The sequence below is a fragment of the Limanda limanda genome, chromosome 3, assembly GCF_963576545.1.
Source record: "Limanda limanda chromosome 3, fLimLim1.1, whole genome shotgun sequence".
Classification (NCBI taxonomy): domain Eukaryota; kingdom Metazoa; phylum Chordata; class Actinopteri; order Pleuronectiformes; family Pleuronectidae; genus Limanda; species Limanda limanda.
In genome coordinates, this window is record NC_083638.1 from 5736515 (window position 1) to 5764003 (window position 27489).

A 27489-nucleotide genomic window follows, 5' to 3' on the forward strand; every position below is an offset into this window, starting at 1 on the left:
TGCATATGCTAATACACAAAGAGATTTGTGTTCGGAAACATTACCTGCGGAACATTCAATTGGAATTTGGAGCAAAGCAGCTGAGTGAACGGTGCTCGGAGCAGCGAGAAGTGAAAACACCGGTTTTTTGGTTGTTTTCTCAAAGACAGTGAAAGTGAAAACCTTCTCTCTTCTTCTGTACAGGACAAACAGAGAGAGAGAGAGAGAAGTCCTGAACTTCATCACTCGTCCTTGATGTGTCATCGTTGTGTTGTTATTCTGTTCGTGTGCGTCGCTGCAGTTAATTAAGAGCTGATGAAAGACAATGAAAACATTCATTAAGACAGTGAAACATCTGCAGTAATGACACTGAACACACTACACCCCCCCCCGTAGCTGTAGCTGCAATACAAGCGGCGTGCTAATGTAGAATCTAAGCTGATGCATCCTGAATAAAACATATTGACATCTGTCCTAATTTAACAAATAAAATGTATAATTAATTACAGATATTCTGTATTTTAGGCTTAAACATATGTTTTAAATATGTTGAAACGTTTGAACTAAGCAAGGAAAGGCAGGTTTATTTATATTTGCATACACAGAGGTAGATTCAAGGTGCTGTACAGGGTCATGAAAGACAACATAGAGACAAAATATTAAAATAAAAGGTCAGAAAGCAAAGTTTAAAACAATTTTCAAGCAAAAAAACTCATTAAAAAGAGTAGAATAAAAGAGGTTTCTTAGCAATTCAGATTCAGATTCTATCTTGCTGTAATAAATAATAAGAATAGAATACATTCTTGTCTTTAAAAGGCCCTAAAAAGTCTTAAATCTAACTTATTAAAACCTGCAGAAACGTTGTTTATACATGTAGTTCTTGTTCTTTGAAAACAAGATGCTTTTCTCTTATTCTCGTCTGACTCCAGCTATATAACCAGATGTCCAAATCCAGACTTTCTATATAAATCCAGTTTGTTGAGATGAATCGCACCTCGCAGTCTTTTCAGGGCAGTTGACTTTGCTTTTAGTATCTTTTATTCATCGGGGGGGGTTGGTAAGTTGTGACGGAGCAAAAGACTCAAGTCGGAGACGTGGAGTCAAGCTCGGGTCAGTAGGGGAACGAGGAGCTCTGGAGGCTGCGACCCTGACGGAGCAGGACGAGGAATGTGCTTCGTAGAAATGTACTGAAATTACTTTTTACATAATTTACAAGTCTGGATAAAATAAGACATGGAGGCTTTAACTCGGTCCTGATGCTGCTGCAGCGTCATCAGCCCAGGCTGAGACTATGATTGCAGCAGGACTGCTTGACATATAGTATAGAAAAAATGTTTACCCTCATCGATGCTGCTAAAAACTTTAATCCTGATGATGTTTTCTTACACCTGACATCTATTGCACTTCTGTCCGTCCTGGGAGAGGGATCCTCACATGTGGCTCTCACTGAGGTTTCTACGTATTTTTACCTAACTTTAAAAGGGTTTTTAGGAATTAATATACTATTCACCCCAAGTCAGTTTCTTTTCGATCTAACTCCTGAAGGCATGTACACAAGAGACCAAGAGCACTTGTTACATATACTCGTGGAAACAGAAGCTGAGGGAGGTGTATGGAATGGAGGCTTTAACTGCTCAATTACAATTAAGGTCTGATGTTTTTGTGAGGAGGTGGCTACCTATTGCAGGATACCTCTCTAACTGGGGGGAATCCTGTGGTACGATGGAATGTCTTAACTGTCCATTTATTTCTTTATTTCTTTATTATTTTTCACTAATCAGTCTGTCATATATAATTTGTTATGTTGTCAAGGAATGTTTGTGTTTCTCTTCAATAAAGTTCTAAAAAGGAAAGGGTTTTTAGTAGTTTTTCCTTACTCTTGCTGAGGGTTAAGGACAGAGGATGTCACACCATGTTAGAACCCTATGAGGCAAATTGTGATTTGTGAATATGGCTATATGTGGCTATACAAATATGATTTGATTGATTGATTGATTGATGGCGCCAGGATGTCATCTGCATACAGTCCCAAGTAGAAAATAGAGCTCCTTTCGAGCCGTTTTATTATTTAAAGCAACCAGAAGAAAAGATTTGACTAATTTCCTCTGTGTGTCTTTCTCCATCCAGCGAGGGTCGCCTGGAGCTCTTGGCCGGAGGAAGTCTCCAGATCTTCAATCTCACGGAGGAGGACGCCGGCGTCTACACCTGCATGGCCGACAATTCTAACGCCACCATCGAGGCCCAGGCCCTACTCACAATACAAGGTACAGTCACCGAACCACTTCTATTTGCTTTCTAGAGACACAGGTACAAAGTAAAGTAGTGAAGTGTGGTTAATAAACAGAGGCACACACAATCACAACAGAGCTGGAAACCAACTGGATGCTTTCATGCAGAGGAGGAGAGCTGAGTCTCCCCAGGTCGGACTGAACTCTCACACCATGCCTCTATTACTGCAACAGGCTATTTTCACCTGATTTATGTTTGGAAATTAGCTCATTAAATGCCCCCTGAAGACCCTCGGCCGGGACCTGAAACCAAGCACCTGGCAATTTAGCTTGAAATTAAACGGAGCAGGTTTGTTTCCTGCATGCAAACGATGCAGAGAAACAGAGGCTGTGGTGAGAGGAAGCCTCGTGGAGTGGAGCTGCACACCACGATGGAACCTGTGGAGTGGTTGTGCTGGTTTGTGTTTCACATAACAGCAGCAACAGGAATAACAGACAAAATATGAGCTGGTTGGAAGAAAAAATATATCGACAGGTTGAAGAATTAGACAATGCTGAAGCTGTCGTGGTTTTTATTTTCCCAGAAAACATCCTGAGAGGATGCACGTACAGTACAGTGTGTTTTCAAATCAAAGTACAAATCAATTTAATCACTCTAATCACACTTTTATGAAATGTGAATCATGCACACAATATGTTTTTCTCTGTGTTACATTGAGGCAACAGCTTCTTTGTTTGAATATCTATAATCTAATTGTTGTAATTTAGGACAACAAATGTTCATGGGATCATTCTCCATTTATTCTTTGGAGGATTCTATTAAGATGCAACGCTGCTGATGCTGTTGTATCAAAATTCAGCTGAAGACATATTAGAATTTCTAGTATTAATTTTCTGCCTGAAACTGCTAAAGCTGCTAAATCCTGAATGAATGCTGACTGATCTCCGCCTTCAAAGTCCCACTTATCAGGCAATAGGAACCTAATTCGTGCAAGACGTGTCTGCAATGAATCCAGAAAGAAGCTTAGCATGTGGTTCACGATGCAAAATCCAAAATATTAATGTGAAGCGTTAACAAAAAAGATCTTAAATGCAACTGGGGTGTCAAACAAACAACTGTAAAAACAGAAAGTTTGAACAAAGGAAATTAATTTGCGGGATGTTAAAGTGTAATCACACCTACGTGAACTGTAACCACACAAACAGGTGTAGAACAGTTCCATATGCACGGCTTCCTGATGTGATGACAGGAGTTGAGTCAAGTCAGCGGCAGATCAACCAAACAAACACCTTTTAATTATACATGCTGATTATTTTCTATTATTACGGGAAGAGAAACATTTCAGAAACTATCTGTTCAGTGGAGATGTGCTGGCTTCCTGCAAAACTGTGAAAAGCTAATTTAATTGTAGAAATTCTGTGTGAGTGGGTCAATGTCGAATGTTTACAAGTGGCTGTAACACAGAGGAAATTTAATAAGTGGAAATTATTTATAATAAATCAAAAGCTTAACGTTAGTGATATTGATAACAATCTAAAACAGATTTTCAAATTGTAAACATATCTTTGAGTTACTAATTCAGACATCTACAAATTATGTAAACACTGCCCCGAATTACATCATTGCTTTGGATCTATGAATATAATAAAGTAGTTAAACATTGAGTCACTTCATTCAATTTAGTAAGAGCCACACTAAATTCAAATTCTCTGATTTAAGTAAGATAAGTGCATTGGATTTACAACACATCACACTCACAGTAGTTGTGTTGTAATCACCCTCTGTTTGAACGTGTGTGTGAGAACAACACACATGGACACGGAGGCCCTGTGTGGATTTGTGTGTTGGATTTGTGATTTGTGTGTTTTTCCCAGCTGAGCCCACATAACAGGATTTGCTGTGAAATAAGTTTAGAAACGGGAAAAAACAACCGGAGGCCGATTCCCCGGGTCGTGCATTTCACACCCACGCACACACACACACACACACGCACGCACACACAGACACACACACACGGCCACATCGTGCTATGACTCCATACCTGTCTCCCCAAATCCCTTCATCTCCTCGTCACCCCTCCACCACCCTTTCATTATTCCCCCGTCGCTCAGCGTGATTAAAGGAGACAGTAATGGAAAAATCGGATCAGGTCACAGGAGGACATCTGACTTCACTCGCTTTCGGTCCTCGTGGTCGGAATTCCCCCCCCACCCCCTCACCCTTCTCCTCCCACTGTGCAGGATTGATCAGATGTCCTGAAACTTTGTTGAAAGACATCAGTCACTGTAACGCGATAAAAAAATACTTTAATTAGCTCCCAGTCCCGGACACTCGCTGCTCTAATTGCTTTTGATTCATCCGGATTTATGCAGAAACCAGATTGTGGCATTGATTTGCTCCCTCGACAACTGAAGGAACACTTAAAAGGTCAATTGATTCCCCCGAAGAAGTAGTTATGCTTGTGAAAAGACATTCATAGAAATCAATGCAGTGGGAATCTATGCTCACAAGGAAACATCTCTCTCTCTCTCTGTGACACGGGCTCCTGCTAAAAGGCCTCCGGGCCTCTTTGGCTGCAGTAACAAGAAGAAGAAGGTGAATTTACAGCCCGTGGCTTTTTCATAAACTGCGGCCGGGTTGTGCTGAGGAGAGGATGCAGAGAGGCGGCCGGGGAATTGGATATCGCCCGAAGATAAGTTGAGGGGTTTGTGATGCAGCTGGTGCTTATTTGTGGAGGGAGAGAGGCATGAGGGCGGCAGCAGGTGTGAGTGCACACGCGAGGACACACACACACACACACACACACACACACACACACACACACACACACACACACACACACACACACACACACACAACCTGACACACGTAATGGGAACACTTTAGGGCAGTTCCACTTCTACACTGTACACCTGCAGTCACTGGGAAGTATGTGTGATTTCTCATCCTTATATCAAACACTGAATCTGCCTCGGTGCTTCTGACCTTCAGCTTCCTCCTCCTCTTCCTCTGAGTCGACGAACGTCTTTTACAGTTTGTTGGTCTGTTTACATCTTTGTTTTTAACCCTCAACAAGAGTTAACTAAACTATCCTCTTTAGATTTAGTAATTACTCGTTTAATAATCAGGGATCTTGCAGTTGCAGAGCTTTCAGTAATAGTAGCAAACAAACAAGAAACCTATTTCTCATGTTTGATGAATCACTGGATCTTTATTTTCTGGTAGGCAATCTTATTCAAATGTGCATTTTGGCTCTTTATGTATTCTATATATGTTTTTATTTCCTTACGATAACTTTTGGACATTGCGCCTTTTGTTGAAAGGAAAGCGTGAGGGTGAGAAAGGGGCAGAGAGAGCAGGGAAAGGGTCGGGTTAGAACTGAACCTGCAGGTTTAGCATCAAACTAAATAAATAAATAAATTAGGGTTATTACGGAATGGGTATAACCTGTGTAGCTTATTCGTTTGTGTCATAGAGCTGTACTGTGTCCACAAGCTATTGAAAACACATCAGTGAAGAAACATGGAAGAGTCAGACTAACACACACTGTCCTGTTGCAGCTTATTATCACCGGGGCATCAAATATGCAGGAAAACTGTTTCCCGATTCCCTGGTAGTGAACCCCATTGAGAAAAAACTTATTACAGAAAAAACTACTTGTTGCAGGAGCTCCAACAGTAGGACAGAGAAGAGAAGCGTCTCTTTCAGGGGAGTCAGATTTCACCAGTTCAGAGCTCGGTCACAAACCTCAGACTCGCTGAGCTCCGTCTCACAACAGGTGAACGTTCTGTGTTTGGCTGTGGATTTCATCTCCGGGAGAAACAACTGAACAAACAAGAAAACACCTTTTTACAACGAGAAGTCGTGTACAAGCAGCTGAGGAACAGACAGCGCCCGCGGCCGGCGATAAATAACCAAAAAGTATCCAGGAGCAGTTAGTTTATTATACATCGAAGCAAAGGGCCGGTGACGTTAAGAGGTTTAGAGACTTTATTTTTAAAGACACAACCCCAGTTCGACGACTTATTCTTCCACAGTTGATCTACTTTTAATTAACGTCAGACTCTGAACATCAGAGTTAGAAGTAGGGCTGCAAAATTCCGGGAATATTAAAAGTTGGAAACTTTCCATGGGAATTAACGGGAATAAACTGGAAATGTTGTGGGTAATTTATACAAACTGTATTTACCTTGTCATATACAGACATAAATATAAACATTTTGTTTTGTCTTAGGCTGATTTGAGCCCTGAGGAAACTTTGGGCTCTTGACTATATGCTTCTGCATCGTTGTGTCATTCTTAACATAGGTCTTTGCACAGTATTTGCTAATGTACACAGCCTTTCCTTCTACATTGGATGGGGTGAAATGTCTCCACACATGAGATAGTGCACGTGGCATTGTTCTGTAGAATAAGATGAGAAAAAAGTTTGGAAAAAAACACTAATGCAATGCCAGAGATATAAATAGTTAGCCAAACAATTGGAATCTGTAATCGTCTGAATGGAAATATGCTAGATGAACAGATGAACAATCCTCAATCAGCATGCTAATATATTTTCTCCAGTAATATCATGGAAACTTACCTGACTAGTCCTGCACTCTACAGCAGGCCTCAATAGCCCTGCTGTAGAGTGATGCATGCTGGGAGTTATCTGTGCATGTGATGGAAGAATGCACAGTGGAGGGTTGAAACTCAACTTGCAGCGTGTGCTGCATTCCATACATCTTTAAAATAGAGTTTTGAATGATGGTTTTATTGCTATGCGTTTAATTTGCGTATTTATTTTTTTCAAAATTCCAGAGCTTAACTTCCCATGGAAAGTTTCCGAAAATGTACGGGAAACTTTCCGCCCCTTTGCAACCCTAGTTATAAGTAATCGCTCACACGTCCTCTCACAGGCCGAGTACAGGGGTCCGGCTCGGGCACACAAGTCCTGTGTGGACCCCCTTGCATGTGTTTGTATGATAACTGTGTGTTTGTGTTCTCTGCTGTGACATCTCACCCTCGATCAGAGCTGGCAGGAGCATACATGGGGCCAGAGGAGGCAGCAGCTTTTCATTATGGCCTTGCCTGACTGGGGGCGACACCCAGACCTGGACTCTGTGCGCCCGTGTGTTCGCAAAAAAACACAGAAATAGTTTCTCCGCAAACACGTATGTTTCCACTTTTTACAGGGCTCCCAGTGAGTGGCCCTCAACTATCACGGCCTCATGCTATCATGTCATCAACGTAATCGTTCTCGCCGTGCCCCTCGTAAAAAAGTCCCATGTCTCTTCTGTGGGCTGAGGATTTATAACCGCAGACAGCAGACGTGTTTTACCTTGTTATAGAAAATGAGCCAAAATAGAAACGTTAAAAATGGGAACCTATAGTTATGCTCAATTTCAGCCTGCACCTCCACCTTCGTCTTCACTCTCTCATTGCGAAGAGAAGGCGGTTTGGAAAAGAAGCCACTGATCATATATCACATCTGCTCACTTTGGGCAGCTCGCATTGTTCCAGCAGGCGATTAAAAAGGTGACGGCAGCTAAAAATAAACGTGTGCCGCCTCAATTAAAACACAGGAAACGTTGCAGAGGGATTTTTCTCCCTCCAGCGAGCGATGGGAAGAGTTAAATGATGCATGTAAGAGTCACAGGTTTTTATAAACGTCTGTTTTTCACGTGGTCTTCCTGTCCTCCCTCGGTGTGGCTGAAATAACAAGAAACTTTCCGTGAAGCTTTTAAAAAGGCAGTGATCAGATAAGCAGCAAAACCCACAGACACACACCCTTTCCTTATTTCCTTCACATGGAACAAGAGGTGTGTGGAGGTGTGTGTGTCTGTGTGATTCCTGTGTGCAGCTTCTCTCCCGCCTCTGTCTATCTGTGGGGAATCTGCCGTCTGTTACTTATTTCTGATGGTGACGCATCTGCGCGGCAACACAAACTGTGTGTGTGTCTGTTTTTGTTATAGCGTTGTTTTGTTTCTCTCCGATGTGGCTACATCTGCTGTGGGGAACAATGTGCAGCTTTGCTCACGTCATCAGGGGGCTCATCTGAAAGGCATCAATCAGCCTGTCCTCCTTAGAGTAATCACACACACACACACACACACACACACACACACACACACGCGCAAGAACAGAAATGTAACTGAGCATAGTTTAATTATGGCTCACATCATTACGATATTGTGCCAGTGTTGAAAACCCCAACCCGACATAGTTGAACTCACAATGCTGCCATGCACCATTTAGTGTGTTTTCTAATTTTGTCAAGCTACATATCCTTACTATTTGTCCACCTTGTGTACATCCAGGGCTTCCAGACATTGATGTACAACTCCAACAGGATGTTATTATAATAATAATAATGCAATTAAGGCGTATGCATGTCCACGTGATGCTACTCGGGTCTTGATACACCACATGTCTTTAAAAATGCTGTTTAGGTCACAGTGTCCTATTCAGAATATTGACTTAAGTAGGATGATGTCGGAATATTGGTGTCCATGGCAACGAAGTCAAAACAACAAGACCTATGATATTTAATTAGTTAAAACCCAGAGAAATCCCTCACATTTAATTTTAAGTCATATCCATTTTACCCCTGGAAAAACACGCTGTAAGCCAGTTTGCCAGTTTGCTGTTTTTTCCTTCCACTGTTTGTATCGGATCTTGATTATTTCTTGCCATTTGCTTCATAACGGGAATGAAAGTTAAATAAGTTCCCTAATTTGTAAACATGATATGTGTTGGGTAGAGTTTAATCTTCAAGGGTGGTGAAGACAACAACTCCCATGATTCCACGCTGCTACTGATATCATCAAACTGATTAAGAGACCCCTAGAGGCCAAATTTAAATATCACGCTCAGAATTCCTGTCGTCTGACTCCAGCTTTAAATAAAGTTTAAAGGAAACAACACGACATCCAGGGACTTATGCACCAGACAGACATGGATTTTAAAAAAACACGATACACAGAAATACACAACAAGCTTTGTTTTATTGGTTGTTTCTTTGTTGTTTTTGCTGTTGGTCCTCCAGAAAAGGAAGTGAAGTAGAAACAAAAAGCACCAAAAATAATCATCCTTGCTCTGGAACGACAGCACCAGCACCGAGGCAGCTCCTTCAGCTCGTCTCTGAGCCGCAGCCAAACCAGCCAGGCTTTGGTTTCAGGATTTCCTGGATAATCTACGGCCTCTGCTTCCACTCAGTTCTGGTCATTTTTTTTAAACCATCAGAGAGAGTCCTCAAAAAAAAGAGCAGAAGATTGAACTCCCTCTCGTTGACTCTGTTTAAAGTCTCTGCTCAGCGACTTGCAAGTGAGCGCAGAGCATCTTTCTTGTTTGTTTTGGCCGGGATTAAGAGAAAGCTCTTATCTTCAGGAGAGCAGGGGGGGTAATTAGTGCAGTCCGAGCTCCACTTACCCTCGGAGTAAACCCCCCCGACTGCCCGAGAGCCGTTGTTTAACTATATGAAGCTATCTGGACTCCGGCCAAGCTGGTGAAGTAGCAACATGTCGGCCATATTTAGATCCTCCAGCTTCAGCTATCTCTCCTCCTTAAAGGGAAAGTTCACCATTAAATGAGTATTCGAGTTTCAGGGGTAAACAGTGTTGTAGGCAAATCCAATACAAGTGAAGGAACAGGGGATTCATTCTTCCAATGTAAAGAAACAACAGCAAACAAACAGGAAATGCCTCCAAACTGCTCCTGTGGTGTCGTCCAAGTGTCCGAAAGCCACAACATTCAAATTCAACTAGAAACGGCTTCATTCACACCATGTTTGTAGCCTAACCCCTATAGTGTATTCATATTTATATATTTTTATATTTCTATCCTGCTCATAGTGTATTCATCGTCCTCATATCTTACAATTCCTGTTAATACTGTAATATTCCATATATATTTCTTACTGTACAGATCTTATTTATTTACATTTCACTTTAATATGCACAATACTCTGCACTTTTACTGCCTTTTTTTGCACTTCTGGTTAGATGCTAAACTGCATTTCGTTGTATAAGTATTTGTACTGTGCAATGACAATAAAGTTGAATCTAATCTAATCTAAATGTCCGTTGATATCCTCCTGCATGCGGCCACCAGTTAATTCACTTGTATTGGATTTAGCTGAAACGCTGTTTACCCCTGAAACTCCGGACGTGTTTCCTGGACTCAAACACTTCAACCCCACCGCTCCATCACCACAGCGTCGAGTGGAGAACGAGTGAATTCTCATTTTCAGGTTAGACGGCAGCTGGAGCCTGAAAGTTGAGGATTAATAAATTGTTTATTTCACCTTTTTTGACTCATCCCTGTGATGTTTCCCAGTTTTTACGAGTGTCAGCGGATGGGGGGGGGGGGGGGGGGGGGCCTTTCCCCCCTTCGTTATGTCTCCGTTCCGTTTACTCTTCGCTATCAGTGACACTTGAAGTAATCTGCCCAGAATCCCTTCAGCAATCCCACAGGGTTTTGTTTTAACAAGCTCACACTGGCCCTTTTGTTAGCAGTTCACTGGAGTCAGTGTCTGAATTAAAGCTTCTTTGACTAAGCCACCGGCTGAGGAGATAATACCAGAGCCACAGAACCAGCATCTCTCAGCTGTTTTACCACCTTCAAATTTCTCTTATCCTCTTCTTTTGTGTAGCTGTGTTTTCCTTTTTGCTGTTTTTCCCGTCTCTGCTGGATTTATTTTTTCTTAGCGAGCGGTATTTAGGTTCAAAAACAAGTCGGTCTGTTTCCAGCCGAGTGTCTGAGAGGCTGTGAGCTGCAGACTGGAGGAAAACACGATGACGCCGTCTCTGACGTCAGCCATATGTTCACAAAGGGACATGTTTAGTCCTGGATTTGGAATCAATCACTCGCCACCATCTTGTTACTTGATGTAGAAAAACCAAATTTGGGTGAAAGCTGCACTCAGACGTTACAGCAGCGAAATACTGAAGCCAGTGTGTCTCAATCTGTATCCTGTGTAAACCCTGGCTCCTCCATGTTGGTGAATGGGACATGGGTCAAACTATCAACATACATTTCTTTCCCAAAGATGGTTTCTGTCATCTTAAGTAGTTCTTATAACGCTGATGTAATCTACGTAATACCACCCCACAAACGGAATAACAGCCCACAAATGTAAGAAGTATAAGTAGTAAATAGTTTCCTACAAATGTATCAAGTAATAGCTTTTACATTTGCAGGAAATTATGTATTAAGTTCGTAGGAGGCAACTGTTTTTACATTCGTGGGAGTTAAAGTCCCTGTGGAATTTCCTTTCTTTCCTTCCTTTCACACATTTCCAACAAAACTTACATAATCATGGTCGGACGAACATTTTGAATATTTCTTACTGCAAGTCCGTGCAACGCCTGTATGTTGAAAACCCAAATTTCCTTTGTTTGCATAAAGGTCATAAACCCTGGCTCCTCCATGTTGGTGAATGGGACATGGGTCAAACTATCAATGTAAATGTTTTCATCTTAGGTAGTTCTTATAACACTTAACTTCTTTTAAGTGATCGTATAACACCCGCCTACGTAATAACAGCCCACAAACGTAATAAGTATAAGTAGTAAATAATTTCCTGCGAATGTATCTAGTAATAGCTTTTACATTTGCAGGAAATTATGTATTACGTTCGTAGGAGGCAACTGTTTTTACATTTGTTGGATTATTACGTTCGTGGGTGTTAAAGTCCCTGTGGAATTTCCTTTATGCATTTCACACATTTCCAACAAAACTTACTTAATCATGGTCGGACGAACATTTTGAATATTTCTTACTGAAAGTCCGTGCAACGCCTTTTTTTTGTTGAAAACCCAAATTTCTTTTTTTTGCATAAACGTCATAAACCCTGGCTCCTCCATGTTGGTGAATGGGACATGGGTCAAACTATCAACGTAAATGTTTTCATCTTAGGTTAAGTTCATTTAAGTGATCATGTAACACCCGCCTACGTAATAACATCCCACAAACGTAATAAGTATAAGTAGTAAATAATTTCCTGCGAATGTATCTAGTAATAGCTTTTACATTTGCAGGAAATTACGTTCGTAGGCGGCAACTGTTTTTACGTTCGTGGGAGTTAGAGTCCCTGTGGAATTTCCTTTATGCTTTTCACACATTTCCAACAAAACTTACATAACCATGGTCGGACGAACATTTTGAATATTTCTTTCTGCAAGTCCGTGCAACGCCTGGATGTTGAAAACCCAAATTTCCTTTGTTTGCATATCGGTGCCTGTTCCAGTGCATTAGTGCCACTGGAGCCGGCCTCACAGCTGCCGACCAGTAGAACTTCAGAAAGCACTTTCCTCTGCCGTCGCCTCGGTGCAGAAACCCATCGTGGTTTCCTCTGGCTCCCAGCGTGCACTCATCTCGTGTGTTGGCGAATGAACAACCGCCTGCCGACATACTGTAAATGCATGTATGCAGCACTTCAGGAGCAGGCCTGTTTTTATAATGATGGACATTTTACAGCGATTGTCACACTGGAATTTTTGGTTCTGCAGCTGCATTAGTTTCCCAAAAAATCCTTATCGTCTGCATTCTTCTTTTTGCATTTGCATGTTTCACGCTGCAAATAGTTAATTAAGGAAGGTCTTCTTGCATTGAGAGTCTCCCCCACCCCCAGCCCCCCCACCCCACCACACACGTTTCACCCTCTGTTGAGTCCTGATAGCTCCCCCCCCCCCCCCAAAGCTTTACTGGTATATCCAGGCGTTTCTACTCATTGCTCTGTCCAATAGGTTCCAAATGTCTGAACTCCATTTAGAGAAAATGGTGCATGTCAGATAGGGAGAGGAGGAGGGAGGGAGGCGGGGGGGCTGAAGATGGAGAGATAGACAGGGAGTTATAGGAAGATTAAGAGTCAGAGAGGGGGGGGGGGAGAAAAGGGAGAAACAGAGATGGAGATAAAGAGAGACACGAGGTACCAGTCACCATCAAGACCTGTCACAAGCACCAGGAGGCTCTGGAAAATGAAATGTATATGTATTTATATACATATACATACAAATGCACAAATACAATCAACCTGCATGGATCGAGACAGCAAACATATGTTAGCATATACAAGCAGGCACTTACACACACACACACACACTCACAGACACACACACACATATTATGCAAACAAAATCCACCCATACACATTTTGCCGGCAGGGAAGGAAGCAAACACAGTTATGCACAGTATAAAGCACCAGTACTAATGGGATGAAACAAGTATCCAGACTCGTTTAGGATTATTCATACACATGGCTCAACACACGCACACACACACACACACACACACACACACACACACACACACACACACACACACACACACACACACACACACACACACACACACACACACACACCCCGTGTCCCTGAAACACACAAACTAAACCAAGGATTCCACCTGCCTCTGCTGCAGACACAAATAACCAGGGGACACCACACTGTGAAACACATTATTCACAGCTCACACGTCCACCTGCAGGGAACACAAGCACACACAAGCTATCACACACACGCTAACACACACACACTAACACACGCACACACACAGCAGGATGTGGCTGTAGTTGCTCAGAGATCCAGACTACAATCACCACCGTCCTGGTTCCAGTCCTCAGTCATCAGTATTCACCAGATTAGCTGATGGAAAAGGCCAGACACTCATTAGGCCGGGGGAGGGAAGGTTTCAGTTTCCCTCGGCTCTATTCATTCGTTTCATGTTTGACCTGCTCGGCTGGAAGAACTACTGGAATTTAGTAGTCATGGAAAAAAAAGCTAAAATACTGTACAGTGGGGGTGCGCTGAAAGTTGATATTTTCTTTTTCCAAACCTGAAGGGAAAGTCCACCCAGGATTCACTTCATGCATCCAGAGTGACGTGCATGAGTTTAGCATTAAATCTGGGGCCATGGATTTATAAACACGGCTCAAGGAAAAACCACACGATGAGAAGTGGAACAGTGGAACGTGTGTGTGACTTGCAACGCACACATGAACAAGTACAAGTCTCTATTTTGACTACACAACATCCAGCAACGCACGTTCAATTAATGCATTAGAGTTTTAATAAAACCTGTCACGAGGATGGAAATGATTTAGTCCTTAAGTAAATGTTTTGACAGTTTACACGCTCGTACCTGCAGCTGCTGCCTGTTTAAAAGACTGCACACACTGTTAATTCCATAATTATCCTGTTTACTTGATAAGACGAGGGAATAACTTTGTGCAACGCTCCTTTTTCGTGATGAGCTGGAGGAAAGTGAGGACACTGGGTTCCCCTGGGTCTTTAGATGAGGAGAGAAGACTTTGTGTTTGTGTGCTTCTCTCTTTGTGCTCCTCTTCGACTGAGTTGTGTCTTCACTTCCACGTTCGCTCCATGCACTCTAACCAGAAAATACTAACCAGATGGGCAAAGTGCATTTCAAGGTCAGGGAAACACAAATGCATGATGGGAGTTTAGGCTCTTTAAAAGGGAGCCTGATCTTACGGCTCTGGTTCTTTCCCAGAGACGAACAAGACAACAGCTAAAAAAGAAAAAGCCCGGCTAGTTGTTTAGTTTTTTTAGAAGGTGAGGGTAACTAGGTTTTATCCGAAGTTGCTGTGGACTTTCTCTGGAGCTTCGCCTGCCTCTAGTAAAAACTCAGGTAAACATCTGAATAGGCTTATGGGAGAACACAGCTGGAGAATTCACCACCAGTGGTTTGGCGCATTCTTGATGTTTCTGACATGCAATGGGCGCAAAACAGAACAAAAATAATAACACACATATTTCAGGTTAAGGTGCCATACAAGCACAAATATGTCAACTCAGAAAGGGATTTTTCTGTTGTTTTAAAGTCGTCTCTGGAGAATCTCCTGCTGCATTCTTCATGTGTGAAAGACTAATGTTGAAATTGCTCTTTTTCCAGAGTTCACTTCAGAAATTGGCTCTACTAACCCCAGCAATTACTTTTTGAATGCGTTGTAAAAGCACTTAATGACATTGTATTATCTGCACTGTTAACATGAGGTGAAGCCTTATCAATGAGAAGAATGATGTTGTTTCCCGTCCCCCTTGTCCTTCTGAGATCTTGTGTTCTCACTCTTCACATGAAAGCAGGAGGTCTGACGTCCTGCAGGGAAAATTGGGCACAATTATGAAAGTGCCGGTTCAAGAACCCTTCGACTTGTTTCCCTTTGTTCTTACCAAAGAGCCGTTTTAACAGAATCAGATCATTTGTGAATGGCACATAAAAAAAAGAAAAAAGCGACTCTATCATGTCCTGTCACTGCTCAGCCTCTTGATGTAATGAGGCTGTAATCGTTTGAGAAATATGTGCACAGTGGATTGTTTCTTTTAAACGTCGACAATTTTCTTAATTGTCTCGCTCTCGTTAACAGCACGTCCCAGCAGGATGGAGGCTAATCTGCTAACCAGCCGTTTCATGTTAAAACAAATTAGCCGCGGCGACATCAAGCGCACGAGGACTCGACCTCACAATCAGCTGCTCGGGCTGAGGAAAGCAGAGGAAAGAACCCAATCCGCCGGCTGCTGCTGCTGCTGAAACCCAATCAGCTCAATGTCCAATAAACCACAGAATAGATGCTAATAACTGTAGCTGAGCCCAGGAGGCCCGACACAGCGACGCACTAACAATGCAGCCATTTAAAGTGCGGTCGGTGAGGTCGCTGCTTATCAGAGGAAAGCAGAGACTCACAGAAACACCAACACACTGTCCACGCACACATGCAGCCTGTCTCACTGCATCGCCCTCTCTCTCTCTCCCCTCAACACGTACGCTCCAATTATAGAGCGAGAGAGGACGCGGCCCGGGCCCGGTGCTCCCGGCGACCTTGCTCTCGGACAGATTGATGAGGCGCTGTATCACCCCAGCAGATCAAATAACTGCTTCCTGGCCCTCATTACCCGGACTAGGGGGAGATCTGACAGAGCTCGCCCGGGCCGAGTCGAGCACGCTAACGTACCGACTGATACCGGGCGGTTATTTTTTTTACCCGTGAATAAGTAAGGACGGAGGTTGTCGACCCGCTTCATCAAATATTCGGAGTGTTTCCATCTGCGGTGGAAAGGTCACCGCTGTGTGAAGGACGCAGATCATCATTGGGATGAATTGCTGTTGCCTGATGTTTGTTGTTCTTTCCACATTCCCTTAAATGGTAATTTGGCAAATGAGGAGAAGATATGGAATCATTCAGACGTGATGGATTTCTGGTTGATAAACTGGTGACTGATTTTCTTCAGACTTCTTCCTACATGTCTTTGTGCCTCGGAGCCAGCGACAGCCAGAGGCCGGGTGCATTGTGTTTTTAGGTGTCCTTCCTGTTGTTCAAATTTGGAAAATGCATTGACTTGGACTCATGGATGAACTGATTAGATTTCATCATCTCACAAAAGTATTTTTTTTGCCTTGTGAACTCATTATCATAAGAACGCCTCCAGGGAGTCCCTTCAAATGTGGCACCGATGTTCACAGAGACTCCAGAATTAATTGATTAGATCTGGGTGCTCAAAGGTCAAAGGTCAAGCTCATTAGCTCATTCAATGTTTCTCAAGTCCACCGTCAGTGAGTTTCCTCAGATTTTGATCAGACTCAAAGATGAACTGATCACATTTCAGTGGTCAAAGGTCAAAAGTCTCAAACTGACAGAAACTGCACTGGTTGGCCGAGGCACACAACCGTACTTCAAGTTTCTAATTCCTTTCTTATTTGCTTACTTTGCTTTACATGTTAATTCAATTTCCCCCTCCAAACTCTGACAGTTGATGTAATTTCCATTTAATTTTGACTCCTCTTTTCTCATCTGTATTCCACAGTTCCTCCCCAGTTCATCAAGCGGCCGGCCAACATTTACGCCCACGAGTCGATGGACATCGTGTTCGAGTGCGAGGTCTCGGGCTCGCCGGCTCCCACCGTCAAGTGGGTGAAGAACGGAGACGCTGTCATCCCCAGTGACTACTTCAAAATAGTTGTGAGTTCTCTTGACACCAGAAAGAAAATTGTATTTGCACTGATTCTGAATCATCACATTGTCAAGACTTGGTTAGAATTGCTCGTTCTAACCTATTTTCATTTCCTCCCTCCTGCTCTGTAGAAGGAGCACAACCTGCAGGTTCTGGGTCTGGTGAAGTCCGATGAGGGGTTCTACCAGTGCCTGGCAGAGAACGATGCCGGTAACATCCAGTCCAGCGCCCAGCTCGTCATCCTGGATCACGGTACGCCACTCTCCACCGACAGTAGTGTGCTAATCAGATTTCTTAGTGAACTAGATAACATCGATTCATACATGAGAAAGTGACAAAAATCACTTAATTGATAAGATGAAATACTATACGTCAGGAAAAAAGCTCCTCAGACACCAGCTATATGTCTAATAAATCACAGAAGTTATAAAATGTTAAACAAAAAGCTATTTCTGGATCACGGTACGTCTTCATCGACAGTAGTGTGCTAATCTGATGTTTTAAACTAAATAACATTGATTAATACATGAGAAAGTGACAAAAGATTTAGATTATATTATATTAGATTCAACTTTATTGTCATTGCACAGTACAAGTACTTATACAACGAAATGCAATTAAGAAAAATGCACAAAAATCACTTGATTGATGAGATAAAATAATATATGTCAGGAAAAAAGCTCCTCAGACACCAGCTATATGTCTAATAAATCACAGAAGTTATAAAATGTTAACCAAAAAGCTATTTCTGGATCAAGGTCGACAGTCTCCATCGACAGTAGTGTGCTAATCTGATGTCTTAGTGAACTAGATAACATCGATTCATACATGAGAAAGTGACAAAAGATTTAGATTAGATTAGATTCATCTTTATTGTCATTGCACAGTACAAGTACTTAAACAACGAAATGCAATTAAGAAAAATGCACAAAAATCACTTGATTGATAAGATGAAATAATATATGTCAGGAACAAAGCTCCTCAGACACCAGCTATAAGTCTAATAAATCACAGAAGTTATAAAATGTTAAACCAAAAAACACATTTCTTTACATTTTGTTAAAGTGTAGTAGTGTGCAAATCTGATGTTTTAAACTAAATAACGTCGATTCATACATGAGAAAGTGACAAAAATCACTTAATTGATAAGATGAAATACTATATGTCAGGAACAAAGCTCCTCAGACACCACAGAAGGAGAAGTTGTGAAATGTTAAACATAAAAAAACGTATTTCTTTACATTTTGTTAAAGCGCCAAAAGAATGATTGAATGTTAGACGCCGAGCCTGTTGCTCAGAAACTTCCAGGCCCCGGTTTGGCCTCTTTTAGAAAGAGCGATGAAGGGGGGGGGGGGGGGGTAGGGGGAGAAATGATCAATGGGCGCCTCTCCAGCTTTCTATACAGTTTGTCTTATTTGGAAACACCGAACCGGATCCTGGAGGCTGTGCACGTCCGTGAAGGTGTGTGTGGAGAGAGAGAGAGAGAGAGAGAGAGAGAGAGAGAGAGAGAGAGAGAGAGAGAGAGAGAGAGAGAGAGAGAGAGAGAGAGAGAGAGAGAGAGAGAGAGAGAGAGAGAGAGAGAGAGAGAGAGAGAGAGAGAGAGAGAGAGAGAGAGAGAGAGAGAGAGAGAGAGAGAGAGAGAGAGAGAGAGAGAGAGAGAGAGAGAGAGAGAGACAGAGGTTGTGTAGTGAACAGTGAAATGAAACCGCTGGGATCTCGTTAGACCAGAGGTGACTCAAAGGGAACAGAGGTTTTTCTGTATCTGGGGGCGAGTGGCGCTCCGTCCATTCCACATCCCGTCTTTTAGAAAACGTTTGTGAGGAGAAGCCGGCCCCTTTGATACCAGCGTCTTTAGAAAAGCAAAGGCCTCCCTTTCTAGCCGGGGGGAGCTTTACCTAAACAAGAGCCCGTGGTGCACCGGGGGAGTGAAGGCGTCTTTCTGGATGTGCATTTCCCTTTTTTAAGTGGAAGGAAGGTTTTCAAAAAGATAATTCCCAGAGAGGAGCTGCAGACGCCAAGGACAGCGGCTCGAAGCACCGGGACTAAGAGCCTGGAATCAGAGGCAAATGTAACATAATGATAATAACAATAATAATTCAACATCCTCGTACTCGGGGGTAGTTTTGTTTCATTAGCTCGGACCATTAAAGCAAAATGTAGCATAACTTCGATTTGAAATCATTTGCACGGTCATAATAATCAGAGTCTAACCTGCAGGCCTGGAAATCAACAAACCTCTCTGCAAAACAACAACAACAGCAAACTGACAAGATAATAACCCAAACAATTTCACTAAAAAAGCCATAATCGCAAAATATATTCAGAAGGTGGGAAAGTGGAGGAACAAAACTCCGGCTGCAGAAATCAGTGCCTTTGTGTCTATGAATCATAATCACTATTAACTGTTCCGCTGAGGAAGATGGGAAATCTTAATCAGGCGTGAACCCCCTTCACTTGAAGCAGGTGGCTAATGGATTAGCATAGCAGTGTCCAACCGGTGGGCCCCCCAGCTGTGTCATTCCCCCCACCCCCCCCCGATGGGAGGACGTTAAGTCAGAAATAATGACGACCTGCAGCTCATTGTGTATTTGTGTTGTACACCAGGGATCAGGGTGTTGCCCCCAAGTTTCCTTTTTCTTTTTCGGTTTGAGCTGAAGATGAATGGGATGAGTTTAGCGACCCAGCTGCCCCTTGCACGCCGGGGTCTCGCCCTGAGCGCCGCTTTGAAAAAATTAATCTCTGTTGATTCCATAAATATTAGAGAGGATCTTTTTTTTTGTTGCTTTGTTACGTCGCTGAGTTCGTACATCTATCGTGGTCACGCTGATTCTGGTCCGAGCACCAGGCCTCCACCAGCTCTGTTCTTCCTGTTTGTTTGTTATCCGCTCTCCAGTCTGAGACTCGGATGGTGAAATCGAGAGAATAACCGAAGTCACCGTGACACTCTTTATTCTCCCGGTAAATTATTGACGTTCTCTGCTCATATAGACACATCCACACACGCTCGCTTCACTACCTCAAAGTAATTTCCTCTCTCAAAGGTGCAATTTGCGACTCGGAACGGTGAATCGATGGGAGCGTGTTGGAAATCAGCTCATCGTCCTCGGCTATTTGTGTTTTGCCCGAGCGGCTCGGTGATGTGAGGTTGATGTGAAGCTCTTTAGGTTCTACTGGAGCAGTTTCTCTCTTATATCTCTTTCCTTCAATGCTTCTGAGGGGGGACAGCCAAACTACATACATGAATAATCTGTGTCCACACAAGCGCTTTGTCTCAGGTTTGATCCGCGTCCATCCGGCACATCTCGCTTGTCTCCTATAGTTGTATCCTCGTAAAATGCAGAATTAAACTGAACAACAGCTGTTTGCAGAGACAACCGGGTCAGAGAGGCTTGTAGCTGGTTCTCCATGTTGTGTTCTGCACCACCGAGGTTAATGCTGGTTGTTTTTCTCCCGGTTAATGTGACGGTAGCCTGACGAATCGGTAAAGGTCACGTCCTGACCGAAAAGACCCAATCAGCAAGAGGTCGTGAGCCTTTTCAAACGTCTCAATTTCTACCTGTCTAGACTGAAATGCAGCTTTTTGAGTTTCCAGACTAAAATGGGTCCGGCAGCGTTGAAGTAAAACTCCAGATTCGTGTGGAACACCAGTCGTAACCAAAGCAGAACTGATGCGGTTTCAAACCAGTACGGAAGCAGCTCTGCAGCCATCTGCCACCTTCTGCCTTCCACGTTCCACCCTCCTCTTCCTCACACACCTGCTTCCTGTGATAATCCAGCACGTTGGGCTTTGTGTTAATTGTGTGTGCTGGCTGTGTATGGCCACCGTCCCTCACAGCTGGGCATCTTTGTCCACTTCCCACCGACCCTCCTCCTGCTCTCTGCTGCCCCCTGTGGGTTTCACCTCAGTCCAGTGTCCCTCACACACCTGCCAGGCCTGAGTCCTTCCTGAAGCGCGGCCAGGGAAACACGCCGCGGTCGGGGGAGTTAAGCCGGGGACTTGCCACCGGGATGAAGTTGTCTTCACCCAACAGGGGAATCAATGGGGGCGAAGCTGCTTTCTAAACACCCAGCGGCTGCGACTTGGCTAATATTCATTAGCGCTCATAATCTTTGCATCTTGACGCTTCATGCCAGCTGCGGTGAAGCGAGTCTCCGTGATGACTCCTGCTGTGGCTGTGTGTGGAATCAGCTGTTAGCATGTCCAGTAATACAGGGATCTGAACTGGAGTCGCTCACGATGACTTTTCACTTGAACAACATTCCTAAACCTCTTCCCGTAAAGGTTTTATCTTGATTTAGCTGTTTTTGACCCATGAAAGCTGCAGGATTTTACAAAAATAGGAACTCAGATTGTAGTCTCCAACTATTTTCCTGGACATTCCACAGCGGTGTGCAATATGGGTCAGCTAGTTGCAAACAGATGTGGGAGAATAGGAGCACGATGCCAGAAAGTGGTCCTCAGAGGGGGGGGTGTAAGTATGCTGCCGAGCAGTGCCCCCTTGTAAAGCTGCCACATTAGGCAGGTTTGTGTAAGTTGTGCTGGAGTTTGTGTTGTAAGTCGCTGTGAGTTGTCGGAGAGATCCACGGTGACAACTAAATCTGAGAGTAGCAGCGTGAAGTGGAATCGATGAAATGACCGGTCTCTCTCTGGAGATGAGCTCAATTACAAGTTTGACTGAATAGATCCTGAGGTTTTCTCACATCCCCAGAGTCCCGTCCTCTCCTCTCCTCTCCTCTCCTCTCCTCTCCTCTCCTCTCCTCTCCTCTCCTCTCCTCTCCTCTCCTCTCCTCTCCTCTCCTCTCCTCTCCTCTCCTCTCCTCTCCTCTCTCCTCTCCTCACTGAACTATAAACACAACCACTTGTAAAATACAACACTTTATAATATTGTATTTTACCATTAAATGTAGATAGCCTGTTATATATTTGAAGACCAATGTCGTCTGTATGAATATGAGAATGAAATATCAAGGACATGTTTTGGACAATCTGAAGTGGTACATAGCTGTTAATATTGAGGGGATATAATATATAGTAATTGTTGATTTTCAATCATGAATACTGACGTCTGTAAATACACACTTGAATATATCTCCCATATTATAACACTCATTCTTCCCAGAAGTGCCTTTTGAGTACTTAATGCTTTATGTACTAATTTCTAGATTTTTTTCAAGTGGCTGTCGTTAGTGATTCCCCCCCCCGCAGCCTGTCCACCTGCACGCCTCACTGTCACGGTGACGGCGAGGGCGGGTCGTGGTCGTGGTCGTGGTCGTTTATGGGATTATCATCACCCGTCATCTGAAAGACATTGTGTAGCAACAACTCGCCTTGGCCTTTTCCAGGCAGCAGATGATTATGTGAAACGCTCATGCATGAAACAGCAGTAGGCGGTAATTACAGCCCGGAGAGGAAATGGGCCACGTCGTTCGCCCCTTTGAAGTCGTACACGCCTAGACAAAGCTCTTGTTTACATGATTGTCATCTTTCCATGTGCTTTAAAAAGACTGCAGCTTGCGTTTGAAGCTGGATAAGGTGGCAGGCGCTGCAGTGCACATCCAGGGTTTACCACGCGGTTCCCTTTTCGGGAGTTCTCTCAGGTCGAGGGCAGAGCCGAGACAAATATTTAGTTCTCGGGGTAACTGCGGAGAGGAGAGAGAGTGGAGAGAGAGAGAGGAGAGAGAGAGGAGAGAGAGAGAGTGGAGAGCTGCACAATGTTGCACCCACATGTGAGAAGCAGACATTCATCACCGCAGAGAAGAGGCCCCTCCACCCTTTTTTTGTATTTTACATTTGTATAATCAAAAAACCTTTCTGAGGTCTGTCTGTCCCTCTCTTCGCCTCCACTTCTCCTCCTCCACCTCCTCCTCCTCTCCTTCTCTTCATGCCCACAGCTCACGTAAACACTGGTTGGACATTTTGCCTCCTTGTACTTCACTGCAGAAGGCTTCAAAGCTTGTTTGGATGTGTAAGGTCTAAGCTCTCGTCCTATTTTAGCCACAACTGTTGCAAAGGGAATTTTGTTGAACATGAAAGAGAGGGAGACGTTTCACTAAATACAAACCAGAGTTTTCACACCTGGAAGTCTGAACCAAGGTTAAAGTCTCGTTGCAGAAGTTTGATCTGGTTAAATTTGTGTCGTTATCACCTACGTGTGCTTGACATTGATTAAGATTAAGATTTAGATACATTTATTTTTCCCAAACACATGCACAGAAATGCACAAGGACACTCATGCAAGGAGGGAAATTTAACCTCTGCTTTTAACCCATCTGGTGCAGGACACACAGAGCTCAGGGGCACTAGGGGTAGGGAGAATCCTCTTGGATTTTTGGACAGATCAATCCAGGTTCGTCTTTTTGTTGTTTCTCCGTGGAGTCGAACCAGATTTGAACCAGAGACCTTTTCTGCCCATAGTCCAAGTTTCTGCCACTACTCCACCGCCTCTCCTCTCTATTGGCTGGTTTCTGGACATGTGTGCGTATTGTATCGTCTTTGATTTGAGTGCCTTTCGGTTCACAAACATGATATCGTCAGAGGAGAAGACTGGAATCAATCCTGAGAGCTGCTTCCGCTTCTTTTTTCCTCATCACTTTTTTCCACTTCAACTTCCTGCATTTGTTCAAAATATCCCAAAGCGTGTTTTCATACTGAAAACGAACCGTACCATCGTGCAGTTTGATCCGGATCAGTTCCTCCTCTGTTGGTTGAACTGAACTTTGGCCTGTTGATCTGAAACGTCCTCAGATCAAAGGTTCGGATCAAACAATGTGTATAAGCGTCCTTATCTTCCTCCTCCTGTTGACTGATCCTGTTCCCAGACATGATTTGTGCTGTCAGATGAAGAAGAAGAAGAAGGATGATTCTCTCTTTCAGATGCTAATGAATTTATTCAAGCTTTTGTTAAATCCAAAGCTCAAACACCCGAGCCCTCCTCTTCAGTCCCCTCTCTCTCTCCTTCATCTCTTCCTCCTTCACGTTCTCTCCGCTTTTCTCTTCCCCACCTCCGCTTGCTTCATCCCCCCCCCCTTCTCCTAGACCTGTGGCAGGAAGCAGCAGGGCCCTGTCCTCCCCCCCCCCTCTCTCAGGTAGCAGCCCCCTGCTGAGAGACGGAGACGCCTCGTCACCGCCTGCAGCGCCTGTTGTTCTTTACAGTCGCAGGCGTCAGGACTCGGTGATGAACCGACTCGCTCGCTGTCCCCAGAGCTGCAGCTGACAAAGTGACAGGCACACAGAGACACTCAGAGAGGATATTTACAGAGTTGCACATACCATAACTTCATTAGAGAATCAATTACTCCCAGCCGAGCCGAGCTCCAGATCTCTGCGTGAAGCGACTCAGGAGCTGAGAGTCTCCGACTGGATCTGTTGCTGCCAATTAACAGAAAGTCTCCGAGTCTCACTCGCTTTGATCGGGGCCAAGACAGTTAACACTTAATACAGATTTAAACCTCAGAGACTCAGAGAGGAAAAACCCACGCAGGTTTTTATTTAGATGTAACTAATACACAACACAGAAAAAATAGAGTGAAAGCTCGCCCGGGAGGGAACTGCAGGGGACAGCATGGAGCCTTTTGTACACGTTTAGTATAAACTCAAATTATAACAACAGCTTTATAAGTGAGATAAATGCATCTCTACATATTTCTGTGTAAATGCAAAACAATCCAGAACAAAGAACAGAGAACACACACGTAGTGACGAGTGGGACAAAGCTACCTCCACAACATCAAGAAAACCAAAACCGTTACACAACAGAACAACAACCGGGCCGGAGAGAAAGCTGCTCACACTGTCGACCACAGAGTGTCTGACGAGGAGAAACGAAGAAATGAAAACTGCAGCAAATGTGTAACAAATAGACAAATATAGAAAGTGTCTTGTTTCAGCAAAAGCAGTTATTATTTCCACCCGGACCCTTGATGCACACGAGGGGTTGTGTATCTGTGCAGACACTCAAGTTTACTTACAAATATATTAAGATTTTTTTTGAAGCTTTATTTTCTTTCTCCCTGTGTTCTAGCACGAATATAAAGAAAGAGAGAGATGATAGTGAGGTTCTCCGGCAGCTCTATCCGGGCGATGCAGAGAGACATTTATTATGAATCCCCGTGATATAAAATGTAACTAGATCATGATTAAAAAGCAAAGAGACTCCGTGAGTTCCAGTGAAGTTTCGAGCAGACCGAGCTGTAAACTGTTGTAAAAAAAAAAGAGAAAAATCCACTTAACGCAGACAAACCAGCGACGAGGGGAGATTCCTCCGTTACATCAGAGCGCCGCCTCTATTCCCTGCTCAAATCAAGAAGTCAGAATCCGCTGCTCACAGACCGCCCCCCCCCTCCAGCCAGACTCCTCCAGTGCTGTGTGAAAGCCCCCGGCCCACCTCAGGGACTACAGTGTGCTCCATCATCTTTTAGCAGGGGTCACGGCCGGGCCAGCGGGAGCAGAGTGTGTAACGTTGTGTGAGCGTGTGAATGTGTCAGCGCCCGGCTGCCATGTTTTCTGTTTGGCGCGGACCTGCATCGTTAAGTGTGGCTTGCGACAGATGTGACAGCTACACAACGTGTCGCCGTCTCCGGGGGGACACGTTGTGTAGCACACGGATGGTCAAACTGCTTTTAAAGGCCGTGTCCAAACCCACTCACTACATGGTTCACTGTGAAGTCAGGTTGCCATCGGGTAGTGCTGGGAGGATGTGGAGTGAGAATCTTTATATCCTATATATAGTGGACTCCACAGTGCATCATGAAAGGTAGCATCATGCATTGTGCTCCTGCTGGAGAGGAGAGAGAACTGTATGATGTGAATAGAATAGAAGCAGCAGCAAACAGAAAAGACTTTAAAAAAAACAGAAATTTGTAGCAGACACTAAAAATTTCACTTTACAGCCGTAGACCACAGATAAAGATGACACGTCTCCACTTCCTCTCACTATCCAGAAATGAAGGAATTCGGAATTGAGCCGAGGTAACTACAGGTTTAGGGCTGTGTCCAAACCATCTCACTACATGGTTCACTGTGAAGTCAGGTTGCCATCGGGTAGTGCTGTGAGGATGTGGAGTGAGAATTTTTATTTTTATATCCTATATTGTAGACTCATTGTATTCCAAAGTGCATCATGAAAGGTAGCATCATGCATTGTGCTCCTGCTGAGAGGAGAGAGAACTCTATGATGTGAATAGAATAGAAGCAGCAGCAAACAGAAAAGACTTTAAAAAAACTGAAATTTGTAGCAGACACTAAAAATTTCACTTTACAGCCGTAGACCAAAGATAAAGATGACACGTCTCCACTTCCTCTCGCTATCCAGAAAGGAAGGAATTGGGAATTGAGCCGTGGTAACTATAGGTCCCACTGATGCATTAAGCTCCAATACAACAAGCTAAACCTATTGGAGAAGATAGATAGATGGATGGATGGATGGATGGATGGATGGATGGATGGATGGATGGATGGATGGATGGACGGACGGACGGACGGACGGACGGACGGACGGACGGACGGACGGACGGACGGACGGATGGATGGATATATGGATGGATATATGGATGGATGGATAGATGGATGGATGGATGGATAGATGGATGGATGGATGGATAGATGGATGGATGGATGGATAGATAGATGGATGGATAGATAGATGGATGGATAGATAGATGGATGGATGGATAGATGGATGGATGGATGGATGGAAAGATGGATGGATAGATAGATGGATGGATAGATAGATGGATGGATGGATAGATAGATGGATGGATAGATTACTTTATTCATCCCCGAAGGGAAATTAAGTCGTCATAGCAGCCGGTATATTTCAATACAATAGAATAAAATAAAAAATATTGAGGTAGAAAGAATAAAAACAGAAACACAAGATAAATAGGTAGATAAGCTGCAGTGGCAAGATGATGGTAATAGTACTGATGATATGATGGTAATGTTATTGTTAGACAGTATATAAAAGTAGTACAGTATATAATATAACATAATATATATTTATATATGATAGTAATTATACCAATATAATAGCAGTATATAGTAATAATGGCAGCAACAGTATATATAATAATTATAGTAAATATAATAGTTTGCACTAAGAAGTACCTACAATAACAGGAATCATCTTTGAGAATTTTTTTTCATGTCCCATCGGGAGGGAGTCGGGCTCATGAGCCATACAGCAGCCAGCCACCAGGTGGTGATAGAGGCATCTTACATCTTCATATACAAACTATAGCGACCACAATGACGCAATGTGCTGACGAACACACTATACAGTCCTCTATATAAATCTCCCTATACAGTGAGTGGGCACGAGTGAATGTGTGTGTG

At 43.5% G+C, this 27489-nt stretch overlaps 1 protein-coding gene across 1 annotated transcript in view; it reads left to right on the forward strand.

Moving 5' to 3' along the window:
* The window catches only part of neo1a (neogenin 1a), a 195157-nt gene that overhangs the window by 120143 nt on the left and 47525 nt on the right, over positions 1 to 27489 (forward strand). The window contains exons 5-7 of the mRNA XM_061068175.1: positions 2107 to 2243; positions 17010 to 17164; positions 17288 to 17408. Coding sequence (XP_060924158.1) covers positions 2107 to 2243; positions 17010 to 17164; positions 17288 to 17408 — 413 coding nt within the window. The remainder of the gene's footprint in view (positions 1 to 2106; positions 2244 to 17009; positions 17165 to 17287; positions 17409 to 27489) is intronic.